Source organism: Astatotilapia calliptera, chromosome 6, assembly GCF_900246225.1.
Source record: "Astatotilapia calliptera chromosome 6, fAstCal1.2, whole genome shotgun sequence".
Lineage (NCBI taxonomy): Eukaryota > Metazoa > Chordata > Actinopteri > Cichliformes > Cichlidae > Astatotilapia > Astatotilapia calliptera.
The window spans coordinates 3,995,123-4,019,433 of NC_039307.1; the positions used below are offsets into that span (position 1 = coordinate 3,995,123).

At 39.3% G+C, this 24,311-nt stretch overlaps 1 protein-coding gene across 1 annotated transcript in view; it reads right to left on the bottom strand.

Annotated features, from left to right (window-relative positions):
* Positions 1–24,311, bottom strand: part of dnah6 (dynein, axonemal, heavy chain 6) — a 52,668-nt gene that overhangs the window by 25,398 nt on the left and 2,959 nt on the right. Inside the window, 41 exon segments of the mRNA XM_026169780.1 lie at positions 276–433; positions 877–1,024; positions 1,810–2,031; positions 2,493–2,636; positions 2,954–3,136; positions 3,737–3,859; positions 4,063–4,284; positions 4,376–4,588; positions 4,723–4,849; positions 5,178–5,285; positions 6,023–6,171; positions 6,302–6,469; positions 7,193–7,330; positions 7,712–7,873; positions 8,599–8,754; positions 8,882–9,007; positions 9,155–9,265; positions 9,605–9,769; positions 10,436–10,661; positions 11,441–11,537; positions 11,903–12,083; positions 12,352–12,471; positions 12,578–12,670; positions 13,145–13,195; positions 13,388–13,543; positions 13,706–13,849; positions 16,788–16,901; positions 17,063–17,191; positions 17,322–17,573; positions 17,697–17,849; positions 18,018–18,169; positions 19,192–19,312; positions 19,398–19,484; positions 19,649–19,756; positions 19,839–19,940; positions 20,061–20,247; positions 20,454–20,514; positions 21,856–21,949; positions 22,073–22,207; positions 22,346–22,684; positions 23,276–23,425. Coding sequence (XP_026025565.1) covers positions 276–433; positions 877–1,024; positions 1,810–2,031; positions 2,493–2,636; positions 2,954–3,136; positions 3,737–3,859; positions 4,063–4,284; positions 4,376–4,588; positions 4,723–4,849; positions 5,178–5,285; positions 6,023–6,171; positions 6,302–6,469; positions 7,193–7,330; positions 7,712–7,873; positions 8,599–8,754; positions 8,882–9,007; positions 9,155–9,265; positions 9,605–9,769; positions 10,436–10,661; positions 11,441–11,537; positions 11,903–12,083; positions 12,352–12,471; positions 12,578–12,670; positions 13,145–13,195; positions 13,388–13,543; positions 13,706–13,849; positions 16,788–16,901; positions 17,063–17,191; positions 17,322–17,573; positions 17,697–17,849; positions 18,018–18,169; positions 19,192–19,312; positions 19,398–19,484; positions 19,649–19,756; positions 19,839–19,940; positions 20,061–20,247; positions 20,454–20,514; positions 21,856–21,949; positions 22,073–22,207; positions 22,346–22,684; positions 23,276–23,425 — 6,075 coding nt within the window.

A 24,311-nucleotide genomic window follows, 5' to 3' on the forward strand; every position in this document is an offset into this window, starting at 1 on the left:
CTTATGAGCAATTAACTTATAGCTAGTCTAGAACAGCTGTGCTAGTGGAACTGTCCTACCCTTGTTTTAGATACGTGCTTGTACTTATAGGAAACATGCCCCATAATCTTTCTAAAATCTGAAAATTTGAAAATGCTCCTTCTTGTGGTTTTGTTTTTAAACTGCTTGGAAAAGTCTAAAATAGATAACCTCAACTGCAACCATATTCTCACATATGCACACGCACATTTATATTTTAATGTCTCATTACAGTGTAGCTCATCTTATTTGCATACCTGGATCTCCTTCCAGAAGAACTTGTTTCTGTCATAAAACCCAGAAAAGTCCTGGAACTGACGCAGGAGTTCTATAGGAGGCTGAGATCCATAACTGTCCAGCTTAGGCATATTCAAGTCATCCACAAAGACCACCAACTTCTTGTTTCCTGGAGGACCTACATGGAGAGAAAAATAATAAATATTCAAGAAGAAAAAAGTAAATGTGTAAGCACTATTGGATGAATGGCCAGGCAGTAGATGTGTAGATGAATAGTGGAAGCAACTGTTAAACTAATGGAAAGGAAGCGACTCTATGGTTGTGTTAAGCAGCTCCAGAACAATTTGGGAATGTGCTGAAGAAAGGCCTCTTAATGTGTTATCTGTAAGTTAGACCCTGAAGACATGTCATTGACAAGCATGGACCTATAATTCAAACAATAAGATGGTAGCTTTTGTCTGAAAAACTTTATCAGTTGGAGTTTCTCAAAGGATTTCCTTTCAGCTACATTGCTGTCCAGATGGTGCAAACAATTGTAACAAATGCATATGACAGTCTGACACAACATGTATGGTTCTTGGGTTTGCTTTTATGTTGTCATTGCCAAACTTGCTCTTTTACCTAAAATGTTCTTTCTCTTTTTCTCCAGTTTGGACTCAATGATCTCCTGTGTACGGGCAGAGGAGGTCTGAGCAGAGAAGTTGATGAAGACAGGAAGATATCCTGCACTTTCCTGGATCCTGTTAAGAAGGCCCCGGGCCACCACAGTCTGCAAGAACATGTTCATCAATTACTTTTCACATATAAATTTTGATATCTGCATTCCTTTCTAAATTGCAACACCAAAATATTACCTTTGCTTTAGCACCATGGATATTTTGGATATGAAACTATAACTAAGCATTGCTGCAGACTCGTGCTATTTCCCCTCTAAAACTCCTCAGCATTTTATTAATACGTCACCATCATAATAAGTAATTTAGTGGAAACTGCCAGATCCATCAGTACACACAGTCATTCAGGTGAATGAAATAAACAGTGGCACTAATATATACAATTAACCTTCTACATATGTCATGCCAAAAGCATGGGAATGTTTGTTCCACAAATCACACAGAACCAAATCTCAACAAAATATGACATGTATGTGCAGCGTTCTGTCCAAAGCTAAGTGTGGCTGTAGCAAGGCATCTGCAACACATGCAGTGGGTCTTTGTTTATGAAGTGCAAAAAGGAGTCTGAAGTATCCTAGACGTATGTGCTTTTTTTCAGCTGTTCTTTTTGCATCATCAAGTATGCCCTGGGGCGCCTCTGTCAGTGCGCCCCAGGGCGGCTGTGGCTACACTGTAGCTTGCCATCACCAGTGTGTGAATGTGTGTGTGAATGGGTGGATGATTGTGTATAGTGTAAAGCGCTTTGGGGTCCTTAGGACCAAGTAAAAGCGCTATACAAATACAGACCATTTACCATTTTACCATTTAATATCAGAAAAGCTTTGGATTTATAAAATGTACCCTTTGTCATCCATTTATTATCTGTTCTAAGATTCTTTACCTTTCCCACTCCCGTGTCACCAGTGAAGAGTACAGAACGGCGCACGGATAGCAGTTTCTCCATCAGATATCCATAGCGAACAGTGTCTGTAGTGGGAACCAGCATCTCAAAAAAAGGTTGTTCCCTATTATATTTAAATGAAGGGATTATAGCTGTCCATAACTGCAGATCCCTGTGATTAAAATTCATGTAGACACTCCACAAGGTACCACACGTCGGGAGCTACAAAACACACAAATGTAAAAAACTTACTACAAAATTATTAGGTGTCTTATTAAGTATCAGCCCAAATGCCATTAGCTAGAAAAAACATTAAATCATTAATGTTCAGTTTCACTCACATTGTTTAATAGCTTTGGTAACAGCAGTTTTGGTGAAGTGTTGCTTTGTACAATTCTTTGTGTGGATGTGAGTGCCTATGTGTGTTAAATTCAAATTACGGTTTCACATCTGGAATTCTTAATACACTTTTCCTTCCAGTCAATGCTCCATTAACATAGCTTGATACGGCACTCTGTGAACAGCTTAAATTATTCCACTTTATATACATTGAATACAAGTGTATGAATTTTGACCGATTTGAATAAACTGCCCAGTTTTGTTCTATAATAAATAAATAATTTAGATTGCATTATCCTCACAGCTCATCCATTTCTGTAGGTGTGGTGGTCACAGCTGCATACCTTTGCATTTTTGTTGCCTTCAAATTGCTCTCTGATGAAGGTATCAAAAGCATCCCAGTAAGAACTAGTCAGATTGCCACCTACGGCCCATAGATAACAAAATATGAAGGTCTGACATAGTACACCATCAAGGTGCTTGGGATTCTGCCACCACAAAAAGAAGACATATCAATAAGTAAGAACATGGGTGAGTAAGTCAATAATTCTACAAGAAGCATGTATATAACTTATGGCTTTGTCTTGTCGAACAGAAGTAGCACACTCTCATCTTTAACGCATTGCTGGTTTAACCAAAGTTGCTCCCTGTACATTTTTTGCTTTTCCTTTGTGGAAAAAAATTAACTTTTTTTATTTCATTGTCAAGTTTGCAAAATTGTTGTTTGAACTAAATGACTGATTCTTTTGATGCATCCTACAAAAAAAGGACTAAACATGACAGCTACATTTTGTGTTAAATGTACCATCTTGAGGTCTGGTCCTCCGTTACCCAGCAGAAGAGCCTCCAGCAAGGAGCACAGAGTGCTGACTTTACTGATGTCCACTTGGCGAATTGCTTGGACACAATGCTTGGACGCAAATTGTAGACCTTTCTCCACGTACTGCTTGAACATCTCCATCAGGTATGCACCCACTGGGTCTGGAAGCTGGAGAGACAGGAGAAAGTTAAATGAGGTTTACAGAGAAGCTTGTAGCAGGATATTAAGTGTATGCAGAGTCATGCATTTACATTATCTACACAATTTATAAAGTAACCTTGCTAGTTTGGCTTAGACTCCCTAGTAATAGTCTTCTTAATGCCCAGAGGTAGGACTGACATCAAGAGGGAAGAACTATGCACTGCAAAAAAACAACAATTTGACTACAATGTAAAAATTAACCTATAGGGATAAAAAATAAAAATACATTTAAATTTAAATGCATTTCTCCACAGGGAATTAGTTTTAGGTGATCTAACTTTATATACAATATGTTGCATCAGTTACTAGTTATAATGGCTATATGACTGCAGTAGTCAGCAATCAAGAGATATCTTCATATCAGTATAAGTCCAGAGGGTTTACAACAAGGTGCAACACCTGGTTACACTGAAGGACAGGAAGAACAGGATGGATTTTGTCTAAAAATCCCATAAAGGAGGCTGCGCAGTTCCATGGAGAAGCAAAGGAGCAGCTGTCAAAATACTTAAGATCCTATCTGTATAATATAAGAGAAATCTAGAATTTGGAGATATAACATGCACATACCCTGTCCCCTAGCCCAGTAATCCATGTCTGCACGTAGGGCATCCACTTGAGCTCATCAGGATCAACATAAACCATTCCACAGCGACTTACTGTGGCTGGAGATGCCACAGCCAAGTCCTGAACCTGCAAATACACATTATGAAGACGACTTAAGATTTACAAGCTCCTATTATAAGAGAGTCCATTATAATCCAGCTTCATATTCTTAGTAAAGCATTAAATGTTTATTCTTGAGCTCATGTTTAAGACCCTGCAAATTAATTTATAATCCAATTTACTGTCAACAAAAGTGATCCAGTTCCACTTTCACTCTGTTTGGCTCTAACCTCAAACACCATGTGTATGGATGGAGTAAGTTTGATTCGCTCGCTGTTGGCCAAACAGAGCATCTTGTTGTCATCCAATACAGTGTTCATGTTCTCGATCCAAAGGGCATCAACTGGTCCATCACAGATAACCCACTTGTGGTCATCACTAGTGTCACTGACTGCGTCACGGACACTCAGTGCCATCAGTCCATCACGCCATTCCAATGTCAAAGTATTAATCTGAGAGGTTGACACAAAAGTTAAATAAATAATTGCAGTGAGAGAAAAGGAAATACTGCTGATGTCAGATTTAGTCTCCTGTGTGCTGTACCTCTCCATAGAGCTCTCCCATTGAGACAGATTTTGGATTGAGCACATAGGTCTTGACAGGCTGATAGAAGGGGTTGACAGCCTGGTGTCCTTTGAGATGGAGGGTCTCCAGAGTGTCTGCCAGGATGGTGTAGACAGTGGTCTTACCTCCACCACTTGGTCCAACCAACATAACTCCATGGCGAACTGACATGGTCTCATAAAGCTGGATCACCTAATAGGAAGATAAGAGGAACAGGCTTTTTAAATACTCAAAATATTTCTGATCTTTTAAAAAGATTTACGTCTGCAGCTGGAATTAACTGAGCTGAAGTGTCTGTCTTGGAATATTTTCCACTTGTACTCTACCTTCTTAGTCATGCTATCCAACGGTTGAAGGTTTCGCTTAACCAGAGACTCCACAATGGTTGAGTGTAGCACACCATAGTCATGTTCAGGGATACAAACACCAGGAAACAGGTCTGACAGGATACCACTGGAAAGGAATGGAAGATTGCCATGAACATAAACATACAGATATATAAAAAAAAAGAAAGAAGAGGTACCATACAAACTCTTACTTTTAGAACTTAATGTTCTTACTGTTATTGTGCAGTTTAACAAGAAATAACAAAGCTACTTCAGTTATTGCTCCCTTATTCACCACGGTGGGTAGCTCCACATGTTTAATTTGGCAGAGGACACAACCCCAAAAGGATTTGTGTCTGCGCCCAGGGTTGTAATAAGGATCTTTCGCAGCCAAATGTATAAATCCCTATGCTGCAGAGCAAGAAACAGTCCCTTACAATGTCAGATAGACTTACCCAAACAGCACGGCATCATCAGTGAGGAACTTTGGCAGGTTGGAGTCTCTCAGTGCTCTAATTAGAACCACATCCTCACTAAGGTGAGGATTCTCTCTCTTCAGTGACCTACGAGCAAACATTAAAAATTATATGGATTTCTTTGTGACCTAAACATTTTTTTATATTTAATATTGCAGAGTCACTCCAGGTTCGCAAATAATCGCTATACAATGAAAATAGTTCTGTGTTAGTAATGGGCATCCTAAAATCTGTCTTTTGTCTTCATATTGGTCATATTCACAAAAAATTGATAAAATATAAAAGGAAACCCGCATGGTTAAAGAACCAGTATGAGCATCTCTTCTAAAGTAGTTCATTTAAATAGTTGTAATTACAAAATGTGTCATTTCTTCATCTCTTCATGTGTTTCAAACACTTTGTTATGACAAGCATCAAATAAATAAAATAAATGTAAATTATTTTTTTCAGAGAGGAACTAGAGTTTAAATGAGGAAGTGCTGGGAGCTCTTAATTGCCCCTTGGGGATAAATAAAGTCTGATTCTGATCCTAAGCTCTTAGCCTCTAATCTGAGTAATCACCAGTATCACCAGTTTCACTGGTCTTATTGTGGACAGCAGCACTTTGTCTTGAAAAACAAATTATCTACTTAAAATGTGAAACATGTCACAGTAAACATAATGTACATGTAGCTTCAGAATACACAAAATGGTAAATGCTAAACATATCCATGTATATGTGTGTGAGACTATTTAAAATCACAGCAGTCACAGAAAGACATTTCAGAGAAGATGGTTGTCTGCCCTGATTATTCAATGCATATGTGTCCGTGTAATGCTCTGACCCTGCCATGACCAGGACAGATTTGACAGCTCTCATCCCAAAGTCATAGTGGTCCTGCTGGGACAGTTGCTCTGAGCACAGCTTGTACATCTGGGTCATCTTCCTTGCGAGGGTTTTACTAGACTCAAATCCTTCTGAGTACAAAATCACCTGGAGGGAGAACAGAGAAACAAATGCAGCTGAGCTTAAGTCAATAAAAGAGGGAAAATGATAGCTTATTCTGTGGAGAAATATCAGAGAATTTAGAATAAGACACATAAACACACAAACTGGAAGTTACCTCTGCAATAAGAGCATAGTTTGGAACCATCATTGCTATTGGTCTAAAGAGAGCTTTAAGGTTGTCGGGTAATTCTGTTCTTCCAGCATAGCCTGGGTTCATAGTGATGAATGCAGCACATGTCATCACCAGCTTGATCTCCCGGCCCTCAAATAGAAACCTTGACAGCTACATAACAAAGATAAAAGAGACACTCTTGTTAGTAAAAGGTCAACTTTATTATCCTAAACTATATACTCACTATGGATAAAGTGAAATATCCATCCATCCATCCATTTTTCTTAAGCGCAATCAAATAAGGCTTTACAATACAGAAATGTATTTCTGTATTTCTTTAAGATGTCCACTTCCTGGTTAAATAAGGGTTAAAAAAAGTGTGAGTGCAGTCTTTTGTATCTTCCTCTTGACAACACCCCATCTACTGTAATACCCATGGCTATTCAAGGAGAGTTATAATATGGCCAGCAATCCATATGCTAGCAAGTTTGGCACTGCAATTAATAATGGCAGGTAATTATTTCTACTGGAAAAGGAAATTGGCACCTCCATACAGCTTGTCAGCAGTTGGTGAAATACTCTAAAATCTGACTTTGGCCTTTATAAAACACAGTGGACCAACTATCACCAACACCCGAAATCAGTGGAGGAAATGGTGGTAAAAATGGACGTGATCATACACTCGGTGTCTTCAACCTGGTGGCAATTCAAATTTGAGTAACTTATAACAAACTTGAAATTAAATTAAACTTTTACTAATTTGTATTTTGTAAATCAAAAGCCAGAAATATCAAAACAACAAATTAGACTTGAAATATTTAACTTTATGTGAGGTGACTCTAGGACATGACAGCCGATTTTTTCTTGCAAAACTGTGTGCATGTGTTTGTATACCTTAGCAGCTTTGGCATTTCTTATGGTTATGAGCTGCTGAGCGATGACAGACAACACTTCAATGTCGATTCTGTTAAATTCGTCAAAACAACACCAGGCTCCTGACTGTGCCAGCCCACTGAAGAACCGACCCATCATCTGTATAAGAATATTGTGATTCATTAAAAACAGATATTATGTGTGGAATACCAAGACTTGAAAAGTAGTTACTACTCTTATCTTCCAAATAGTGGCAAATACTCAATACCCGCAATTCCACTGTTAAGTGTAATTATTCAAAGAGGATTTTGTACATCTTTTGTGTTTGTAAATAGGACATCAGTAATTTTACTTTAATGGATGACATAAAGCATTGTTCAAAGTTATTTGCAGTTCATAAACAGGCTTATAAAATACCAGAAACGGCCCTTTATGCTGGTCACAGTGATTCCAAGCACCTGTCCAGCTGTAATCTATTTCAGGTGTAGTCTAGCAATGACAAAAAAGCGATCTAGGTTCATAAAATTCCTTGTAGCTGACCTTATAGTCCAGTCCATCTGAACAATTAAAGACCACACACTGGATGGCCAGCGCCTTTGCCAAGTCCTTTGTGGTCTCTGTTTTGCCCGTCCCTGCCGGCCCTGCAGGAGCACCTCCCAAGTCCAGTTGAAGAGCTCCCATAAGACAAAGGTAGCAACGGTCCTGCGTCCCAAGGCAGACAGAGAAACACAAAAATGAAGAAAAGGATCCATGTTTCTATAGAATTTAAAAAGATGACAGATAAAACAACTAACACTTAAAGAAGTCTAAATGAAATAAAACAGTGTTTACAAAAATATGCCAAGTGTAAGTTTTTCTAACTAATTTTTACATTTATCTAAACAGTTTTGGATATATAATCTGTATTTTGATTCTAATGATAAGTTATTGCCAGTAGCATATGGTGGTTTTGCTAGTATTTTGTTTTGTGGCCCGTTTGACTGTATGTATTCCGTTGTGTTTTTACAGCACTCCTGCATTTAATCATTAAACTCTGCCTCCTTCTCCCGCAGTGTCTTCTGTCCTGTCCCTCTCCGCTGCTTTCTCCTTCTCCTCACCCCCCACTAATCATGGCAGATGGCTGCCCCTCGCTGGACCTGGATCTACATGAGTTTTCTTCCTGCTAAAAGGGAGCTTTTTCCTCCCACTGTCACCACACGCTTGCTAAAAGGGGTATTCTGATTGTTTCCTTTCTAAAATCATAGGGTCTTACTTTTACCTTACAACACATTGAGGTGACTGTTGTTATGAATTGGCACTAAATAAAATTAAAATTGAATTCTTAGACATTTTTTATTTAAGTATCACACAAAATTGAAGAACAGTCTAAATATACTTACAACTGGAACTCTACATTTGTGTGAATGTAGTTTTATATTCTCCATTACCGTGAGTGGTGTGATGACCAGCCTAGGACAAGCTCCCAGATATTCATAGCCATAAATGTAAGTGGACAGTGCCATTGTGGCTACACAGTTATTAAGGTCCATGTCCCAGTAGTAGCGCAGCTGTCTCTGCCATTCAAAGCTGGACCTGTTGTCAACCTGAAGAAAACCTTAAGTCAGTTGAAGGTGGTGACTTGTTACTAACTTGTTTTTGTTTTTATAACACTGATCACAGGAAAAATCAGGTAACTATAGTCAGTGTCCCGCTAACACTACACTGTTGTACCTTTTGTCGAACTAGATCAGTGACTATGTCTCTAGCGTGAACATCAATGGTGATGAGGGCTGTGATGATATTACGATGTAAAGCAGGGAGCTGTCCTCGTACCAATGCTGCTAGGGCATTCAGTCTCTGGAGTGCACAGAAACATAATCAAGCAAGCATCCTTGGGTTATAACGTTGAAATTAAAGAGCAAAAAAAGTCCAGGTTTGTTTGATGAGGTTAAAATGTAACCACAGAATTAAAGAAGCAGTAAAAGAATCTGTACTGTGATTTACTTCAAAGTTGGTGCCTTCAAATTTCTGCAAGGCAGCAAAATGGTCATGGTCTCCCTCCAGGCACGCATCCATGTCCCTGCACCACATCAGCTGTGATATGGTCAGCACCACCTGGTGGGCATAAAGACAAAGTGAAGTTAAATCTTTTATAAACAAAACTGAGCAAAAAGTATCAAAAAAGTATATAAATAAATTGAGAAACCTATGAAAGCTTTAGATATGACAGCAAGAGTCTGGTTGACTCATAAACAGTTATGCAGTGCTAATTGTTAATATACCTATAAAATGGAATTTAGTAGTAATGATTTCCTGATCTGTTCCAGTGCCAATCTAATAAATGACTATACACAGGATAGCATGCACCTGTGCTCCTTCGAAAGTCTAAAAGGCTCTAGCACCCAACTTTCCTTTAACACACGTGTGTGTGTGTGTGTTCGTGTATTTGTGTACCTGTGACGGGTGTCCTGCCACCACCCATTCCTCTCTAGACTTCTTCTGGTAGTCTACAATGGCAGCCTTGCTGAGCTGTCGCAGTGAGGAGAACATAGCCTCCTCCACTTTGCAAAGCCAGTCTTCCACATTTCCCTGTGCTTTCAGACCTTTAGCCAAACCCACCTTCAAGCACAGAACCACAGAATCAGTTAGGGTTGAGGATTTGATTACACCTCTTGTGCTTATTATACTATTTTGTAATTGACACCTGAGCAAAGACTGGAGTTTTTCATGTGAATAAGAAAACCCAGAGCAGCAAACAGATGTCAACAAAAGAATTCTTGTAAAACAAATGTCCATGATAACATCACCATTCATGTCTTATTATGTTTCTAGTTTTGGGTGCAAACTAAGACTTGGGATGTCCCTTTTATGCCTTAATTGGTACTTGCTAAGTCCTTGCACTTGAGATACAGTAGTTCTTACTATACTAAGATGGTTACCAAGTGAGAGAGAAGTAGTATTTATTAAAGAGAGCTCAAACTATAAAATCCACACTTGCATTAAAAATTACATATACTTTGTGATTAGGATATAATATTATTCTTTAAGACTGTTCTCTTAGATTTTGTGCATGTGAGCTTCTTGCTTTCAAATGACTGGCTACCTAAGAATCATATCTTACTTGTATCTCAATGACTGGTTCAATTTAGGAATTCTAACCTGCCAAATGAGTAAAAAACATCAGAAAGTTTTTCTACTTTATAACAAAGACCTAAAGAGAGAATAACATGCAGAATTAAACACAGACAATAATGACCAGATGACTGAAGGTTCCTCAAGCCTGACCTTTTCTCCCTCAGGGGACACCATATTCAGGATGTCTGTGCTATATATGGTCTTCTGCTCTCCATCATCCAACATTTCTGGAGCACCAGAAGGTTCTTCAGGCAATAAAGCAAACTCCAGTCGAGTGATGGCATCAAAACACTTCCTGAGGTGAGGCTGCACTGCCTGAGGGTTACGTGTCTGAGCAAGAATCTTTAGCAGTTCATCATTGGATAAGAAGTAAAACCTGTAAGTCACAGACAAAAGGTACATAGCACAGCATGCAAACAATCTAACAATAATGTTTGTCATTTTCTAAAAACAAAAAATGTAAAATATGAATAATTAGACATTAAGAGATCAGATTGTCTATGAAACATATCTAAAGGAAGGAAAAGAATATTACATTGCCATGATCTTCAATCAGATGTCGATAGACTAAACATGAAAATTGTTGCTTTCAAAATGTACTTTTGGTGAACCCAGATTACCGCGGCATCCACAAATAATCTTTCAAACTCCGCATCTTTAATTGCATTTAAAAATTAAACATGCTGCCGAATGATTTTTATGAATCAATCGGCAGCATGAGATTTTTATGAAGATCAAGCAAAGTGAAGTTTAAAACAGTCCATTCAAAATGTGTGTAAATTCAAAATTTACACTGTTGTTGTAGAAGTCTCAAAAACTCAAAGAATGCACAAAACTTGCATATCAAATATGATATACTTGGTGTGGTGGAATAAGGGATTTTAAAATCACATACAACCATATTTTATTCACACAACAGAAAACATCAAATGTCACAACAAATTAAAAAAAAATGAGGACAGGGCCGTGTTTATGACTGTGTAGCATCCCATCTTATTTTAACTGGGATGTCTGGGAACTGAAGATACTAGTTGCTGGTGTCTGGTGTTGACAGCATTGTTTTTCTACTCTTATCTGAGGCTTCTAGCTGCAATACAGTGTACAGGCCTGCTTTTCTATCATGTAACAAACAAACAAATCATGTGTGCATAGTACCTTGGGAAGATGGCTCTCTTGGACTCCAGGTAAGCTTCCAGACACTTCTGTATCTCATCCAAAAGAGCATTGTTCTGCTGCAAAGTCTCCAACAGACCTTTTGGAATAAAACAACAGGCTTGTATGCAGTGTGTCAGCATAGTCGCCTTCATGAATGCATGTATTTGCATGTACAGTAATTCTGCCTTCGTCTTTCAGCATTAACATCCCTACAATGCTGTTTTAATGCATCGTGTTTGGTCACTGTGGCGCTGCAGGGGCACCGCAGACCACACAGACGACACCTGAGCGACATCCGCAATCATGCCTCGCCGGCTTAAAGTCTGAACTGGGTCCTGTCTGTCTTTTGTTGTTGTTGTGGGTGATGTGTTCAGCTGTGAGCTGCAAAGCTACAGCCGTGTGTGTAAAACAGCAACCATGAAAATAAAGAATGCTGAAAACCGCTGAAACACAGTCACATACCAGTCTGTGTGGCTGCATCAAAAGCATTGGGCATCCAGTTAACTTTAGCCATGATCTCTTCCCAGGACTTGTCAACTTTAAGAAACATTTCTGATTCAGCAGGCAGCTGTCTCTTTATGTCTGGAGCCAAAAAGATACTTTCTAGGTATAACCAGTTCCTTTGACATGTAAGCCACTCCTCCTAGAAAGGAAAAAAAGAAACACAGTGAGCAGACAGAGTATTTAAAATGCATAGGAATGAATGAAAAAACTCAACAATGTTCCCTTAAACCATCTACTGAACTCAGTAAACTTTGAAAAATCATATATTTTGCAAGTATTTTGTTTTCTTTTCTACAGCCACTGAGGAAAGCCAATGTGAATGAAACTGGATCTGCATTTAAGAAAGCAAACCTTTATTACAGCTGAACCAGTTTCACTTAGAAATAAACAATTTTAAAAGACTTTACCAATGTTTGGTTAAAAAGGATCAGCTGTGTCAGCAATTTCTTGACCCTCCCCTTGATGGGAGCTACATAGCGTGAGGATGCCACTGCGCCCACACTGATAATGCTGTCATCCAGGAGTACCTTCACACATAAATAAACACAGAGGGATGAAACATAAACATTTAGAGATACTGAAACACTGGTGATGTTTTACAATAGACTGCATGAAAGTGCAACTCATCACAACCTGGATATCATCCGTGCCTCCCAAGATAAAGACATCCTTAGTGTCACCATGGGACAGCACAGTAAACTCTGTGTTCTTCCACAAATCCTCCACCTGCAAGACCCATTAGGAGTGCTTCATCAACACGCAGTAACACATGGAATTTCTTAAATATCGTTTTGCATGCATGTTTATTCTCCCATAAACGTGAATTTCCAAAAGGAGCGTAGATATTGTGTTGAGTAGTGTGCTAAATCTGTCACTGCAGCCAAAACAGTTAACCTGTCTATGGTGGAAACATCTGCTGCATTAGACCTCTTATGCTATTATAGTTATAGCCATGTAACGTGTCGTATCTTGTCTTGTTAATTGGTTATGCAAACGTAGCTAACTGTTTCTTCCCTTTTACACTAATAGATTAGCATTTTTTCTCTGAAATCAAGTAACATTTGAGTGGCTTTTACTCATATTTGGGTATAAAATGTGGGGATAGTATATTAAATAGAGAGATATGTAAATGTAACTTCTAATTTAGTACTTTTAATGAGATGTAATATCTGTATAAATAGTTATATTTAACCCACATACCTTTGTGATAATGGTCTCCATTGATGCCTCACCTGAAGCTTGTCCTGAAACCTAAAAGTTAATATTTGTGTCAGTTCCTAAGGAGTTTGCCATAACTATAGTTGCAATTTAATGATGAGCTGATAAATTTGGGATCTCTAATCAATCTGTAACTTTTATTAGGTATTAGGATGTGTTGTGTACTCAGTAGTACCCAGAGTCTCCTAAGCAGAACAAGCAAATCTCATATTATATACATTTTACCTCCTGAATCTCCTTGCCATATGAGAAAACACTGAGCTCCTCTAAACCAGCTATGGTAAGTTCATCCACATTGAGGGAAGTCCCCACCAAAGACTCCAAAGTCTTCCAATGTTCCGGTTTCAGACATGGGTTACGAAGATCAGTGATCACAGGCAGCTAAAAAAAAGAACACATAAATACCACTTGGGCAGTCACAAAAACAGTCTATTACTTTCAGCCCATATTTTAATGTGGTATGATTTTATAAAGAGGCTGCTGGCAACATTATCTATGAAACAAAAAATATGAGATATTTCATAACACTTTTTTTCTACCCACTCTGTGCATCATCACGTCCACCTTGTTCTTCAGACAGGGAACTATATTGTTACGTGGCAGACCCTTTTCAAGCTGGTTGATGTACTTGTTGTATTTGTTGACTTATGAGCTAAACTGCTCCATGTCCAGTTGTTGAAGCGTGCTCTAGTGATGGATAAAATGAAAGAACACAGTAGAGCTAATGGCATTCATTTATAAACTGTACTTTATAGTGTATGCATGGACAGACTTGCTATACAGTGGAGGAAATAATCATTTAATCCCCTGCTAAATTTGTAACTTGGCTCACTTACAAAGAAATGAACAGTGTCTTGTTTTCATGGTGAGAGACGGAATATCATCTAAATATCCATATAAATAAACAGTGCATAAAAGTTATAAATTATTTTGCATGTAATTAATTGAAATCATTAAGTGAAAGTATTTGTTCCTGAAGAAAAACATGACTTTGTACTTTACAGAGAAACCTTTGTTGGTAAGCACAGCGGTAAGATTTTTCTCGTAATTTATCACCAGGTTTGCACACAGGAGGGATTTTGGCCCACTTCTCTTTAATGGAAAACTCTAATCCTAAAAGATTTAGAGCTATCTTAACAGTCACATGGCTGTTCCTTCCATAGATTTTTCTATCGGGATTCAGGTCAACAGACTGAATTGGCCATTCAATAACATTAATGTGCTTCCTATTTAGCCGCTCCATTGTTGCCTTGGTGGTATGTTAGGGTCATTGTTATGCTGGAAGATCCATCCACAGTGTTCTTCAGTGTTCTGGCTGAGGGAACTAAATTCCCAAGATTTTGTGTATAGGGCCCTGTCCCAGCTTGATATTACTTTTATCCAACCACAGCAATTTCTTCAAAGTCTTCTCTGAATCATTTAGATGTTTTTTTTTCTTGTCAAAGTTTATAAGTCAAGTGTACAGTTAGCTTTGATTTTGAGGCAGCACAGTATGAAAGAGAAGGTTTACAGATACAGAACATTTAATACCAGAGACAGATGCTGACTAACATGCTACATTTCATCTTTATTATTTTCTAGTTGTGTTAGTGTTGCCATCACAAGTCTTTAGGTCATCCATTGCATCCAACACTGGTCTAAGCAGTGATGTAGAAATCAACAATGGCTTCATAACTTCACACAAAGGATCCATGAGACGTCCAAAATCATCAAAGATAGCTGGAACATAGGCTCTGTCTAAATTATTTTCAGCCTTCCTTCTCGCTGTTTCCTTTTGTGATGTTTCAACATTTCCCTTCAGCTCCTCCAGTTTGTCCTTGTTTATCAGTGCACTTGAAAGATGGAGCAGACACATCAGAGTCAAAATCATAACTAAGCCTTTGGTAGTTGTGACACCACTCATGGTCAACTGTGCTGCTGCCATCAAAGTTTCTGCCAGTCACAAACAAACTGATGAATGCTGACATGAAGGACTGACACACACAAACTCACACACAGAGTGGCCTCTATGACACGGCTCAGCTGTGGGTGGGTCAAAGTACTTTCATTTCAATTCCAAAAAGTCACGTTCTCTGTGGGTTCATACTAGCTGTCTGTCATCCTGGTAACAGGGTAATATTTGTCAAATACAGACAGCTTTTATTTCATTATATAGTGACACGAAAATGGTTTAAAGCAGCTCCACATTTTTAACATTTGTATTTGTGAGTGTATGTTCAGACATTCAGACTGCAGACATTTCTTTTTTTTTCTTTTTTTGTGTCCCGTTTGGATCTTTAGTCATCAGAATTGTTGTCTTAAGGCCAAGAAAGATGCCAAGCGGATTTATTTTACCAAGTGGATCATCATGGCCTTGCCATATTGGTCCATTTGATTGACCTTTATTATAATTATGTATTTATTTTATTTTCGGTTGCTACAAATGGGACAGACATGACTGGGGGATAGGACAGGGAGAAAGAATGAAAGAAAGAGAGGGAGAGAAAGAAAGAAAAACAAGCAAAACACCTGGATCACCTGTATGGAGAAAAAAAACAGAAGAGAAAGCAAACAAAAAAAGAGCAACATAATAAAAAACAGCACCATCACAACAAACTAGCTAGCAGTAGATAACAGTAGATACTAAATATTAAACGATATTGTGCAGCACGCAAGATAGACAGCGCACAATGTGCTTTGAGGCAGCAGCCAAGAAAGGTGTAGTCCGCGTCTGTGAACACCTGTGTGCACACCTGTGTGGATCAGCATGCTTGTATTCCAAAGGTTTCTCCATGTAACGATCTGCTAGGGAGTGTGGGGAGCCACAGCCCCGTCTTCCAGGGTATGAGGGTACGGAGCAGAGGCCAGAGGGGGTTGCGGTGGCGTGCCCGCGGGCTCTGCCGGCAGCCAGCTGTGCCAGAGAGGACCGAGCTTCAGGCCCAGAGGCCAGAGGCCTGAGGGCATCCCATCCCCCGGAAGGGGCCCAGCCGGGCCACAGGCGCCAGGCCCCGCCAATCGGCCACCAGGAGTGAGCCGGTACATACATGAGCGCCCAGCCACAGACGACAAGGACCACCAACACACCAACGTCTGAGGGCATCAGCCACCGGCAGGGAGTGTGGTGAGGGGAGATAGGCCTCCGTACTTTAGAGGGCCTGAGATGTACCCAGAGAGGTTGAGTCTAAGACCCAACCTGACATATAGACACAGACGAACAGGCGTACGCGGACACAGACGTGCATTCCCACCCCATATGCACAACCAAATACTCGGCACTCACCCAACGTGTAGACAGACACAAATAGACACTGCACAGATAGTCGCACTCCCCAAACATACTCTATATCCCAGGTCCAGGTACCCCCGCCCTCAGAGGGGCAAGCCGCACCTAGACCCAGGAGATGTAACCCTTCTCTCTGGGGTGGAGGCAAGCGGACCACCTCCTTATCTGCAGTAGCAGGGAGGCCCCGCATCCCAGACCCCAATCTGACGGCCAGCACCTCCTCCCAGCCCCCCAGCCCTGACGGCTAACAGAACCGGGGTGAGTGAAGACCCCAAACCTCCCTGCGCCCACTCACAAATTGAGCAGGTGGTGAAAGAATTACTTTCAGTGCTGTAGATATAGAATTAAACGTTTGCACCTCACCTGCTGCCATCCGTTCTGTAAAGGGTCCCATTGCTCCAGAGAGGTCCAGAGCAACTGCTTTAGCTTGAACATTGCCGTCAGCTGCTCCAGTGACTCAAATTTGGTCACCTCCATCTTTATTAATTAAAAACAGAGAATGGGAGAGTAAGTTGTTTTCAGGTGGTCAGAAGTTTGGCTTTCAAAATTAAAGTAACAACTTTTTTTTAGCACACATTGAAACTGTTATGGCCTGATCTAATTTCTATGAAATATGTTTACATTGAAAGAAGAAATACCTTGAATTTCTTCTGGTAGGCTATGCAGGAGGATGCTTTGGCCTGTAGCTTTTCTATGGAAATCTTGATCTCCCTCAACAGCAGATGCACTTGTGATGAATCAGCATTGATGTCTAGAATTTGTGGATCCTACACATTGAAATCCACAAGTTTTTAATTATACCAAATGTATTTTGTTTTTTTTAATTGTCCATTAGTTAGCATTATTAAAAAGAAAAATAACAACAAAATTAAAAACAAAGTCATCATCTTTTTATACCTGCAATTTAAGCTGGATTTTCATGTCCTCCTGTTTGATTTCCTTTATATCCTTCTGCAAGCAGCTGCAAAACTTTTCCATAGTACCATTCCGCTGTAGCACTGCCTTTAGCATGACAGAGCTTAACGACTCAATAAAGGGTTCCAGTGCGGCAAACTTCACAAGATCTTCTGGTGGTGTGGGAACTGAGTACATGTTGATCAGATCGTACATTTTGGATACTGATTTCTGCTCTTCTTTTATTTCTATAATCTAGCAAAACAAAAAATGGAAATATGGAGTCAAGTAAAGCAGAGAAAGGAAGCTGAGGAAAAAGAAAACAAGCTGCTGTTTTATTGGTTTATCGGATTTAATTATTAAACAGGAGCGTCTCACCCTCTCCTGAATCTCATCCACAAATGTGAGAAAGTCAGCCAGCTGAGCTGTAGTAGAAGGACTGAAACCTAGTTTAACTTCGGCCTCACAAACTTCCGTCACTATGGCGTCTACTTTCCTCTTAGCGAGTTGGGTGAGCATGTGATTGATGACCTTAAATCACATTTTATGGTCAAAAACATTTCCAAATGTTTCCAAAACAATCAAGAGTAAAATTTAGATGAAAAACAAAAAACAAAATAATAATGGGAAAAAAAATACATTTTAGTGGACTAACTTATTGAGTGTATTGCATGCATGTGCAGATAGGCTAATCCTAACCTCCAGATTTCGGAGGGAAGATGACACAAGCTTCTCTTTGAGCTGTCCTTTGTCCACAACCAGTAAACCAAGATGTGTCCTCTGCTGAATACCCGCGGCTTCCTTTTGCTGTGTGGGGTATAACTTGAGCGCTTTTTGAAAGAAGGATAAATCTGTGAGATAAAATCAAGAATTATCAGCAAAAAAGGAAATAACATGTATCTTGTGGTTACTTTGCTTTTTGTAAACAAACCACAAGAACAATAAGTTAACAAGTAAAACTTATTAACTTATTATTCTTCGTGACTTTATTTTATTTTCTCCTATTCAGAAACATGTCCAATATCCCCATTTTGCTTTTTTAGACCGAACGTTTTCCCAAGAATATTAAAAGCATTTATAATGTAAGGTGTTCTAAAATAAACATAACAACCATCAAACTAAGAATGAAAAAAATGTTTTAAAAAATCAATATAGTATAGGCTACAACAATTGATTGACCCTGTACTGTTACCTAAACCTACAGTGATAAGAAAGATTCCATGTCATATCCATATCATTACGTACACTGACTTTTACTTGTAGACTCTGCCAAACTTGTAAAGAACAATTTAATTTGCTGAGAACAATCAAACTGTGGGGTCTATGATCCAAGCTATGATCTAAGATATAGAGGCTTCAACAGAGAGTGGAATGAATATGCTAAAACGAAATATTGCTGCAAACTGACTGCTGGCTACAAGAAGAGAATAATAATTTTCTTAATGGAGTAGAAATAATAATATGTAATGGTCTCTGAAGGTATGTGAATTTGGTGACAGCTTGAAGTATTAAAAGACAAAATGAAATATGTTTTGTAAGGACACAATTGAAATCACACTGAGTCATATGGATCCTGTCTGGGCAGTAAACTATAAAACATTTCCATAACAAAAAAACGCATTAAAGAAAAGCAGCAGGCCAAGAAAGGACCGAAAGGACCAATGCAAAAGTTAAATAAATATTAAAAAGCATATTATGAGGGAGGACATTTGTCATATTTCAACGATACACCCAGTGACAACACATGAATGTGCTGTTTTTAAGTGTCCAACTATCTGACAAATAAAACCTTTATCTTTTCAAAACAAAGACAAAAAACACAGAAATTTACAGAAAGCTCTAACAGTGTTGATGCTGATGTACTGCACATTACCTTGATCCTGTCCCTGCAGTGCATCCAGATCCAAACTTTCATTCTCCTTGTAGATTCTCAGAAAGTGCTCAAACATGTGTGAGTACACGTTTGCAGCAGCAAATACAATCTGGAATGACCTCTGAAGGAGAAAAATACATCAGCTCAGTTCAAAGCTATCAGGACGCCATGAGACCGTAGGAAAACAACACAGTAAAAACACTGACCTGGATGCTTTGCTTTAAACTTTGCAGGTAGACGTCATTGTTTAGGATAACTTTCAAAGAGGGTGCATTTTCATATTTATTTACCACCTTCCAGAAACATATAAAACATTCAAATAAAATCCCATATTAATTGCAAATTAAAATTCAACATAACCATAATACTTCAATCATATCAAAAAATCTGACAATTTTAAGTATAAATATGAGGCAGGTTGAAAATATGTTGAAATAGATTGAAGAACGTCACTAACCTCACCCCTTTGAGGTTCAATCACTGAATTAAAAATAGGATCTTTAGTAAGATCCTTAACTGATGTCACCATGTTCTCAAAATGCTTGATAAAATCTGCAACAGTCTCCTGTAGGAAACAGAAACATAATGTTGATGGGTATTTTCTGATTAGAAACAAAAAAACTATACAGTGTAAAAACTAATCATACCCAGAAGTTCTCTTCAGAGGGTTTATAAGTCAAGCTGTTTGTGTCCAGGATCAACTCAGACATGAATACAGGATGGAATTGAGGAGCTTCTGACTCAATAGTCTGATGAAGATACATATATTGGCATAAACAAGAATGTGTTCTCTTGACATCTCGATTTCTCATGGCTACAAAAATAAATGCAATATTTTTACAGTTACTTGTACTGAATAATTCCCCTACCTTTTCATCCATCTCTTTTTCAGTACAGTCAGTGGCAGCGTCTGAGTCAAGGGTCCAGCTTTGAATGATGGCATTGCTGGGTGTTGGACCTGCCTGCACTTGCAGGAGAGTCAGTATTTCATCCACTGCAATCACTGCACAGCTGTGCAAGGTGGTGATAACCAAATAGTCAACAAGTCGAACAAAGCTGGGCAGGTAAGAAACAAAGACATCGTTAGTGTGACAGATGTGCTTGAGCCATGATTATCTGTTCTGTATTTTTGCCATTTTGCTTATTTACTTATGTGAGTGTTTTGTTATTAAAACAAAAAAGTACAGTATGCTTAATATACAAATCAATACAGAAAACATATTACATTTTGGGAAGCAAAGACAGAAATAAAATGCACCCACTGGATGACGTGGTTGAAGAAAAAAGACATGTTGGTCCCTGATGCGTTCTTCTTTTCTTGTTCTGTGACAAACCGAGCATGAACAGGCTTTGAACTTTGTGATCTACATCTGGATATACAAATCAACTTTCTCTATTGTGTCAAGACTATCTCTGCAACCTACATCCCCACAGCGCAGCATGGATACTCTTTAAGTACCTATAATGCGTGTAGTGTGCGTAACATCAGCATGTCTGCTTAAATTGTAAGAAGAGAGCTGGTCACCCCGACCTCTTCAGAGATGGCTGTTGTCTCCCCCTACACAAACTAGTGAAAAGCTTGGGTGCTTCACCAACCTGCTGTCGTAGCCATTTTTGCCACGTGAAATCTGGCCAGTTAGAGGAAAAGTCAGGCTGCTTTCATTCATCCTACCCAACTCACCAGACAGTTACAAAAAAACATTGTGCTGTTGGCAATTGCTACCTGACTCTCAGAGTCACATTTCAACAGTCGCAGCGACAGAAAACTGCATCACACCCATAGTTTTTAGAACCTGTATAACATTAAGTATATGACGTGTGATTGTTACCCAAATTATTAGGGCGATCGTGGCTCAAGAGTTGGGAGTTCGCCTTGTAATCGGAAGGTTGCCGGTTCGAGCCCCGGCTTGGACAGTCTCGGTCGTTGTGTCCTTGGGCAAGACACTTCACCCGTTGCCTACTGGTGGTGGTCAGAGGGCCCGGTGGCGCCAGTGTCCGGCAGCCTCGCCTCTGTCAGTGCGCCCCAGGGTGGCTGTGGCTACAATGTAGCTGCCATCATCAGTGTGTGAATGTGTGTGTGAATGGGTGGATGACTGGATATGTAAAGCGCTTTGGGGTCCTTAGGGACTAGTAAGGCGCTATATAAATACAGGCCATTTACCATTTACTCCAGCACATTTCCCAGACAGAATATGGCTAGCCCAGTGGATGACACCTATTTAAGTTGTGGAATAAATATGCCTATAGAGGGTGGCCATGGTAAGTGTGTGTATTACTTAGGCCCAGACCGTGCCCATGTGGCTAGCAGGGGTCTAGCCTAATGCCTGAACTGCCTGAACAGCTGCATATGCTTGGTTTTCTCATGGTGTCTTACAGAGTCCACTGAAGGAAGTCTTTGAATTATACAGAGTCCATATAAGCCTATGGACACATGGAGTTCATATGGACTCTTACATATGAAATATGTAAGACAGAGAGATGAAAGAGAACAGTTGGTTACATTGTAACCCAGATTTTCAGAGTGAAGAGACTATCTCTCCAGTTCCAACCTGCTCAGAAAGGTCTTCAAGCCAAGGTTAACCTATGTGGCTTATATAGCCACAGTGGCAATTAGTTCGTGGCCACCAGCATGTGTCTTAAACAGTATCCACATCATGTACGCACCAACACGAGCTTTAGCATCCATCAAGTAGCGGCCACAGGTATAAACTGTCTCCTCCTTTACTAGTTCATGAAACCCCTTCAGGTCGCTGTATGCCTGATAATAAGAAAGAAAGCAATAATGTAATAATAACCTTATAACCAATGTAATGAAACAGACAATATCAGTATATACATACACATACACATATATATATGAAAAGTTCTTATACAACTGCACCTCTTGTAGTTGTTTGATCTTACTGTCCTGGAATTCCTGCAGTGTGTATGCATACTTTTTCTTCACATGACAGAAGCCTGTTTCAATAAGTTGGCAGCACATTTTCCTAATATCCATCAGTGCAGGACTTAGATTCTGATTAACATAGACAAATGTAAAGAACATGATAAAAGAACCACACTTTTATTAAAATCTGTATAATTCAAAGACTTTCTCTCTCTGAAAATATTTAGAGCTCACTAAAAACAGACTTCAGTTTGTACATACACATACCGGGATGACAATAAACAAATTTTTTTGTAGTGACTCCCTGGCCAAAGTCATCTTGTTGGCACGAACATTTCTGTGCCAGACATAGAAAGGTTTCCATAGTCTGTAGCGTGCAAAGAAGGGGATGCATCGCAGCTTGCATACGTTCTTTTCCCAGCGCTTCACAATTAGCAATCCTGCATCATCACCATCAGACTCCGAAATCACAGTTTGACTGTCAGTCAAAACAAAGTCAGTACTGTGGTACTCATTAAGTTGAGATTTGGAAGTATAGTCCCGCTGTATATAACTCTTAATGGGAAGCCTTGGGAGAGGGGGGGTTGACATCACACCCTTTAAGGGCTGAGGACAGAAGAGAGAAGTTAAGTTTTCCAGTTATAGTGGCAATTATGACAGAAAATTGCTTTAGACATATTTTGGAACTACCTATTCACTGTACACTATAGATATTGTTTACTGATGTACTACAGCACTATATTGCTTTTTAATGTAAAATATGCTACCATTATTACAAATTCCTCAAACAAGCTTTATTTGTCACCTACACAATCATACAGAGTACGATACGCAGTGAAATGTTTCGCGTCTGAGCTGCTGACAGGCTGCAGAAGTAGCCACACCATTCCAGGGCTTGGTTTTTAGCATGGGGGGTCTAACCAGGACCCTTACTTAATGGATACTGGGTGGGAATCGAACTTCCGACTCCCACTCCAAAGGTGTGTAGTGTTACCGCTACATTATCAAGCTGCCTGAATATGTCAAGGGACCTCTTTTATGATACAGTATTTACTTTAACTAACTTTAACTTATAAATACTAGACTAGAGTACTTTCTGTACTGTGTGTGCAATGCTTGCGACATCAGACAAGGGCTGGTCACACAATATTTTAAAGGGCAAGCTTTTTTAAAATCATACCTATTGACTTCTCATACCTGTTGGACATTTTTAGTGGATGGCAGAGGAGGTAGGTGGACAGCTTCATGGTGCCTTTGTTTCAGATCTTTTGGTGTGGATGACTGCTCAGAGGCTTTTAAGTGTTGGAGACTCGGTTTCTTAGGTCTCACAAGCCTCTTTGGCACAACCTACATTAAAGGTAAGCAAAAAACTGCATAAGCTCATAACAGTTTGATTCTTTTATGGATGTGAAAAGATTTATAACGATAGCTTGACTAACTTCCTAAAGAAAATGCAGTGTGAATGCTGAAAGCTGAATGGTTTGAGTTGAACTGCTGTAATTATTGAATTATTTAAGGAACATGTTGAAGCTGTTGAAATATACTAAATCATTCCAAAGTGCAGAACTGGTGAAAGCCAAAGTTTGCACACAAAAATGTAGAAGAATGAGTGTTAATATTTCATCTGGATTTGATTAAAAAAACTCAAAGCGTGTACTGCTAAATATATAAACACTGGCAGCCACCAGAATAACCCCTCAGCCTCCTAGTAGATGCAGCTATGACATACATCCTCAGTGACTTCCTTTTCAGTTATTGGATTCACATGATTTCATAAAATAGGGCATGTTTATGCCTTTATTGGATAGCTCAGCAGTGAAAACAAACTGGGGGACAGGAACGTGGGGAGACAGAGGGCGAAGACACCCATCAAAGGCCCAATGGTTGGACTTGTTCTTGCGCCACTACACTCTGGCTATGTGGAATATGGTCACCTGTGGCCCCTTGTGCAGACAATGCAATTCCAAAAAGTGAAGCAATGCATAGTTGGATACAGTTTTAGCCTAGAAACCAGGCAGAATGAATCCCTTAAACCCTTAATCCCAGGTGAATATTTGATAGTTTTGAGACGTTTACATTATCACTGTAAGAGGCACCTTCTAAAAAAAACCCCCCAAACAAACCAAACTAAATAAATTGTACAACACAGTATTAAGCAACAAATTGCCACAAATGCTGATGTAGCAAATATGATACAAATTAAAGCTCATAGTAGGCTTTTTTCATACATATT